Below are 7633 nucleotides of genomic sequence, written 5' to 3' on the forward strand. Positions count from 1 at the left end.
CATGGGCTGGGGAACCCTGTCACAACAGGAATGAAACTGGTGGTATATGAATATACCCATTCCCTCTCCTGAGGGGTACCTCCAGTGTGGAACATGGTCCAGTCCCTCTCCAGGGAAGTGGTTCCAGAGCCCAAACTGTGCACTGAGGATAGCCCTACTATATGTAAACAGCATCTTTCAACCTCCCCCACCAGGGAAGTGACATTCCACATACCAGCAGTCTGTTTTTGAGGGCAGGGATTGGATCAGCCCAGTTTTGTTTTGATCACCTGTTTCTTTTTTAATCATTTTCCATGTTGTGAATCTGTACATTGACCCTTTATGTTTAGATGTGGGTGTGTAGAGGGCAGGATATGAGGCTTTTATACATGCTCAAATTTCCAGGTGGAATCTATAATGGAAGCAATGTGTGCAGGTGTGTAAAAATGCACACTTTCATAAACCAGATTATCCTACCAGACCAGACTAACCAGACTTTTAATAAACATATGCACTGTTTAGTAAATGAAACCTCTCATTAGTTATTACTGTTATATTCATTGTTGTGATCATGATTAAAACATGGAGTGATCTACATATAGTTTATCATGACCATCTTAACCGTATTATTACCCCACAGAGCATTATTTGACTTCACACAAACTACACATGGCCATCAATTTACGCTAAAATATTTATTTTAAATGATTTTGAAAATAAATTTAAGGCATCCAGTGATATATGTAAATAATCAGGTTAAAGTGCAAAAATATATTTTGATATATTTCTGTACAAAAATGCCGTTGGAATGTGATATTTAAAAGGAAATAAATTTGTTTCCAACATCCATTGGTTTCTCCGCCAAGTCAGGCTTGATAAGTAAGCATACATTACACTTTTATTTCTTTAAGTGGTTGCTGAAATATTTCTTTCTTGAAGAATATCTTAAATTGATTAAAGTCTTGTTCTTTTTACTGATGTTGTCTTTGGTCTGTTAGTCTTTCAGTGGCCTGGTCCCTGTTGAGTGAGTCACTTGATCTTGGCTGGCTTCAGTTCCTTGATCTGCATGTGTAACGTTTTGTGGACAGCCAGAGTCCTGGACTGACAGAAGCCCTTTCCACACTCCTGACATTTAAAGGGCTTTTCTTTAGAATGGATGTACCTACAGGGGGGACACAGCAGTGCAGCGAGTTAGTGTTTAACAAAAATTATCTAAAATATCAGATCATTATTTGAATGGCAACAAATGTGTTTGGTTTTATGATCCTTCTGTTATTTCCCCCCAAGAAAAAAATATACAGCTTTAACTTACAATCTTCAATTGGTCAACAAGATTTCAGGAAGCTGAAACTGTGCAATGCCATTAAAATTACCATTATTACAATCTGACTTTTGCCATTAAGTCTTATTGCATATCGTGCGGCTGTCCATCACAATCATCTGACATATTTTAAATGTCTAGAGAGGCTGCAGAGTTGGTGGAATTATACTCCCTCTAATGCAAACTCAAGTGAAATGCACTCACTCCTGTGAACAATCACACCCATACACTTTAGTCAGAAGACTAAAGCTCGTGTAGCTATAAGACCAGTCGTTTTGGTTTCTTTTGGTTTTGTTTCTGTTCCAACCAGCTGCTTTAGGACTTTTTTAGGCATAATAGTAGTGGAACTGCTATGAACAGAAAAACTGGGACTTATTGCATGTTAATGGAAACAAATTTTGAATGGAAACAAGAGCGTTGAGCTTCAGTTGATCATTTAAATTCCATGGTGTTGTACTGGCTTGATAAAATTGGACAAAGCAGTGTTCTCACCTGTGGTCCCTGAGGTGGTCCTGTCTCCTGAAGGCCTTGTGGCAGATATCACATGTATACGGCCTCTCGTCTGTGTGCGTCCTCTCGTGGATCAAAAGGTTGTAGGATTTGGTAAAATGTCGGGCACAGAACTTGCAGACAAATTCTTTCTTGGTCTTTGAGGGTAGTCGGCCCCGACTGGACTTGCGCTCTGGTGAAGCAAGCTTGGAAACATCAAGCATGCATCCCAGGCTGGCTGTGGTTAGGTGTGGAGATGAAGCTTGGGCAGCAGCAGCAGCAGCAGTCATGCTCAGGTCCTCCACCTTTAGCTGATCCTCCTCAGTTGCCGCTGCTGCCAGGTTTGCAAAATCAAAGCGGGGCTTGTTTTTGGAGGTGTGTAGCAATCCTGCTGAGTCTTGCTTGGGTGGCAGAAGGTGAGGAAATATGGGGATGGATGCCATGCAGGAAATCTGGGAAGGCAGTTTAGCGATGGTGCAGCGGGGCAGGGAAAATGCTGGGTAGCCTAGGGTCCACTGGTGAAGGTGGATGGCATGCAGGGCGCTAAAGCTGTAGATGCTGTGAAAATGATCTGCTGGCAGCTGAAGACCCGTGGAGCTCTGGATGAGGGAACAGTTGGCCAACTGAAGTGATGGGTGGAGAGGAACTGGTGCTGGTAGAGTCTTGCTCCCCATGGCCAGTAAATCAAATCCAGTAGGCTGTCCAATTGAGACAAAAAGTATTAGTTGATGAAAATATGCAATTTCAACTAAGCTAGACATATTCCTTTATAAACATTATTAAACCCATTAAATAAAACCAAAAAAAACAGAAGGTTTGATCTCAAAATATTACTTAAAATGTACACACAGGTCACAGAAAAATTAAACAAGTGAGATGAGTGAAACTGAAGATTCAGGAAACTCTGGTGCCTGCACTTTCTCTCCGTGTATGCCTGCAAACATTATACAGATTGCCCCCCCCCCCCCCCCCCCCCCCCCCCTCAGCTGCTCGGTCTCCACAGAGTCCACTGACTCCATGGAGTGGGCAGGCTGTGGCTCAACGGGTTAACAGGTAGGGTCCCAGGCTCCCCCAGGCCCCCCCAGCCCCCGGAGCCCCCAGAGGCCTTTCCCACATTTCTATCAGAACAGCGTTGCTGACTGATAAAGCTGCCAAAATAAAAGTCATTTTTAACTTTGTGCTTCAGAAAGTTAAAATCATACACAGAACATGCATGAATTCTTTTCTGTTTACAACTCTCATCGTCTGCGACTGGAAATGGGTTTGCATTTATGTGGAGTTTTAAAGTATCAGACCCCTGAACTATAAGCCACATTTGACAGACAGATTCATACAGCACTTTATTCTGTCCACATAAATGCTGACCTGTCTCACATCCACTCCTCTGTCATATTCAGAACCAGAAGTGAACCTAGAATCCACATCTTTAGAGCGTGGGAGGAAAACACCTGGAGAAAACCCCGTCTGAGAAACGCAAAGGTTGGAAGGGAAATGCAATGAATTATGGGTTAAAATGTTTATGGCATGGCAAGACCACCAAAAATAACGCTATAGATCCATGTGGGGTTATTAACCCCTTAACTGGCAGCAAAAAAATCACCTGACAAAAACTACATAACGCCTTCTGGTTATTATTGGCTCTGAACAACCCATTTCATAGCCTATTAATCGGCTGCGTCTGGTCCGCGGGCCGAATGAAGTGCATTTATATGGCAGGCTAGACCCGCCCATTTTGACTGACACCTCATTCGGCCAATCATGTTAAGAAATGGGTTTCCCAGAGCCAATAATACTCAGAGGGCGTCACGTAGCTTTGTCAGGTGATTTGGTGCAGCCAGTTACATGATTGGCCGAATGACGTGTCAATAAAAATGGGAGGGTCTAGCCTGCCATATAAAAGGGACTACAAACGGCCCGTCACCGGGCCCTTGCCAGTTAAGGGGCTACCTCTCAAATAATAATAAACCATACACACACAGAGAAAGCTCTGTATATGCACATGTGGTTGGGTGTTTTCTGTTACCTGCCCAGGTGCATGCCTGTGGCTGCTGAAGGCAGGGAAACAGAATGACAGCATTCAACCAGAGAAATACCTGTGAGCTATTAAATCAGGTTTGATCAGCCCGAATAACAATAGACAATAATGCATCTTTGTCTGAGACAGACGCTGATGGACACATGCCATCGAAACCTCGTGTCCCATTGTTTGAACAAACTCCACAAACGCTCCTCAGCTCTTTCTCTCATACAGTTTGTTTACATAATGTGCTTCAGTCACATTTAACTTTCAGGAAAAAATGTTTTATATATGTTTTGTTTTTTGTTTTTTTTACTTCACTGTATGCTTTGTCTCATGAGGATAGTACATACGGCTATCATAAGTAAATGTACTTGAATTTGACTTAAATATTTTTAAACAATTTAACTTGTTAATAAAGTATTTAATTCCAAAAATGAAACATACCAAAGAATATGATTTTGATACATGCTGCTTACTTTATTTGTAGCAATACCTGTTAGTATTTTTGTTAATTAATAATTCAGGTTGGTACAGTGATTTACATTGTACAGTATACTGCAGCATCAGCTATGAAACATTAAATCTTTGGAACTCTGAAATCTTGAAGTCGAGGTCGTGTGACGTTAAATGTGTTGGTGTCAGGACAGCCAATCAGAAAGCTGCTTCAGCCTGGATGGACTCCAGAAAACAGACTTTTCAAGCCTTTAATGTCCACATTTACAGCCACAGAGGTTTGAATTATGGTGGATATATCAGTCTGAATCAGGGATGTACACTCCTGCACATTTTGTTTATTTGGTTTTGTTTTGTTTTTCATGAAAAATATATGAGAACAGCCATAGAAAATTTTGACTTTGTATTGTGTTTCATTTTTCCCAGGAAACATATTTCCTTCCATAATTTGATCCATTATTCCACAATTTCTCAATTACCTTCATTATTAATAATTATCCTATGTTTAAAAAGAGTAGTAAGAATTCAAAGAACGTAATAATAACTGTTACTGTCGATCATAAAAATCTCTTGTAAATAAGAATAAAATGTTACCTATTATATTTGTGGCATTGCTGGGAGAAAACTAGAATCTTTCAGGTTTACTGGAATAAAACCAACACAGTTTTGGAAAAATGCATGAAGCAGGACAACTTTCTCATTTCAGCACAGTTAGAGTAGAACTATTATATAAGAACTAGTCCATTTACCGTTTACCGTACTAGCTGTTTATCAAGCATATTTTTTCATACAATAAACATCCTTCAAGTTAGGTGAGTGTTTAGTCCGTCCATCCATCTGCTTATCCTTTTCAAGGTTTGGGGGGGCTGTCATAGGGCAAGAGGCACAGTACACCCTGGCAGGTTGCCAGCCTGTCACAGGGCTGAGTTTTTATAGTTTATTTTATAATTTTTAATTATAGTTAATTTCGTTCAGTGGTCTGAGAAAACAATTGTACGATTTATAATAAAGATGCTTTATGCAAACTCATGATATAGACATGATAATAATAATAAGATGATAATAAGATATATATATATATATATATATATATATATATATATATATATATATATATATAAAGCCTTAACTGCAAACCTGAAGCTACTCATCCAGTATGCTCCTCTGAGGTGTTTGTAATGAGGACCAGTGAAGCTCAGCAGCCCCCCGTGGTCTGTTCTTCTGTGATCATGTAGCAGAAGTAATTTTACATAGGAGGTAATTAGAGAAAATACATGCAATGCTGCGGAGCTTTTCCACACCTTTAACCCTGTCTGCATACCAGAAGACTCCAATCTAAATAGCCACGAGGCCATCCTCTTTGGTTGAAACAAAGAAATTCAGCAGCTCAGAGTCTCTGTGCTTTTCAAGAAAACATAATTAGATCAGGTGTAGCACACACACCAGAGCAGGTCCAAAGAAAACACATTGAGAAACCATCATTTAATAGATTAATAAATAGATTAAAAGTTGTAAATATTTCACAAACTGCCATGAAATGTTCCTGTGTTTTCACTTGTGTGATGTAACAGAGTGTGTCCGGGTGCCAGAGTCACCAAAATCATTTCTGAAAGGTTACAGATTTTGGGCCCATTAAGTATGTAGGCAGGCAGCTCAAAATCAGTGTGGTCATTATGTTTCTCATCAACCAATTTAAGTGTAATGTGTATGAGTGACAATGTCCAAAACCAAATTAAATGCAGCAGTTTTATAATGCAATGTAGGCTACTACCCCAATGTTACTCCTTTACCTCAGTGAAATATCTCATACTTGTTCAGCTCTGGAAACTACTAATGTAATCTGTTTGTCATACTTCTATCTACTTGTACTGTATTAGCAGAGACCCATGGAGACATGAGAGCAGTCCCTTCTCGGTGAAGCTGTGTTTGAGCTCATCCAGCACCACTTAACTCAGTGAGCTCTAGGAGGACAAACCCAAAGTGCTCGGGCCATCGCTCTGTCCACAGATCGAGTCTGCCATGCACGCACTTCCTGGCCCTCACAGTGCAGCCCCGACAATGCATACATCTGAGAAAAGCTTCATTTTCTGCTTTTAATTATCTGTGGACTGTATTACTGTGTAACACACACACTGAGACGAGGATGAATCAGTGAAGCCAAAACAAACCTCTCTGCTAACAAAACTAAAACTGCAGCTTTAGAATTTCACTTATAGATTTTATTTGAATTAAGATGAATATAATTAGGCTACTCAGAGGCATAACATATTGCATAAGTGAAGCTGAAAACGATACTGTGTCAAACTTTAGTTAGGATACTCTTACGATCCTATCAAACCGTGTCATTGATTTCAGGGGAGACCGCTTTAAAGAGCAAACTTTGTCTATTTGGCATTTTATTTGTAACCAATTTGTTAGCTATAAATCATAATTAACGTATAAAATATTTTGTTAAATGGACAATAACGGCACTTAAGTCCAGGAGTGATAGAGGCCACAGCTGTTGCACAATCAAGCCTTAAACCAGAATGTATTTACTTATTCATTTACTTGGACAGATCAAAATCATTAAGGAAAATAGAAAATTAGTCATTTTAAAGAATATTTGTTATAACTATAGCCTAATTTAAATCGCAATTTAAAGATAACAATTTAATGTAAAACTTTCCTTCTAGTCAGTGTTTGGATGTGATCGTCTTTTTTATTTTGAATTAGAAGAATAACATGAAACAAAGACTTACCAATAAATATTAAAAGTTCTAAACTGGTGTCCTTGTTAGAGAGTGTGGAAACCTGCTACGCAGCTTGTTTTATCGATACGGACGCATGAATGTTCCTCCGGCTTTCCCCCAGTGTGAGTGCAGAGACTCGGCTGCGCTGAGCGGGCGGTGGCGGAACTGTTACGCTGGGACGCCACTGCGTTGTTCTGCGCTCCCAGCTGCCTCTTTATTACCGCTCAGCATCTACACCTACGAGCACGTCACATAGCCTGCCCATATACAACACGGCAGACAGACAAGATCAGGTCCTCTGGTTCATGGTAGCATCTGGGCGCCCACTAAGCATGACTGTAACGGAATGTGCGTAACACACTACGTAGCTAGATAGATAGATAGATAGATAGATAGATAGATAGATAGATAGATAGATAGATAGATAGATAGATAGATAGATAGATAGATAGATAGATAGATAGATAGATAGATAGATAGATAGATAGATAGATAGATAGATAGATAGATAGATAGATAGATAGATAGATGCCAACAGCTGGAGAGAATAAAGAATAGTGATGGAGGAAAAACACTGAAATTAGATAATCAGCCAAGACAAGAAAATGTTGAGAAATTATCAGAAGTTTTAAAAATTAT

The 7633-nt window shown here is 39.7% G+C and overlaps 1 protein-coding gene across 1 annotated transcript; it reads right to left on the bottom strand.

Moving 5' to 3' along the window:
• Window positions 1-687: 687 nt before the first annotated feature.
• Window positions 688-7267, bottom strand: osr1 (odd-skipped related transcription factor 1). Its single transcript, XM_030725001.1, has 3 exons — window positions 7004-7267; window positions 1793-2487; window positions 688-1141 (listed from the first exon to the last, which is right to left on the bottom strand). Exons 2-3 carry the CDS (start codon window positions 2461-2463, stop codon window positions 1009-1011), a joined length of 804 nt encoding a protein of 267 aa, XP_030580861.1. The 5' UTR covers window positions 2464-2487; window positions 7004-7267; the 3' UTR covers window positions 688-1008.
• Window positions 7268-7633: the final 366 nt, after the last annotated feature.

Source organism: Archocentrus centrarchus, unplaced genomic scaffold (genome assembly GCF_007364275.1).
Source record: "Archocentrus centrarchus isolate MPI-CPG fArcCen1 unplaced genomic scaffold, fArcCen1 scaffold_44_ctg1, whole genome shotgun sequence".
Lineage (NCBI taxonomy): Eukaryota > Metazoa > Chordata > Actinopteri > Cichliformes > Cichlidae > Archocentrus > Archocentrus centrarchus.

Excerpts from the sequence above, each read along its gene's own strand:
- osr1 (XM_030725001.1), bottom strand. The coding sequence starts at position 2,463 with ATGGGGAGCAAGACTCTACCAGCACCAGTTCCTCTCCACCCATCACTT. Across the intron at positions 1,142-1,792 it reads GACCACCTCAGGGACCACAG|GTACATCCATTCTAAAGAAA; the intron begins GTGAGAACACTG and ends TCCCCCCTGTAG.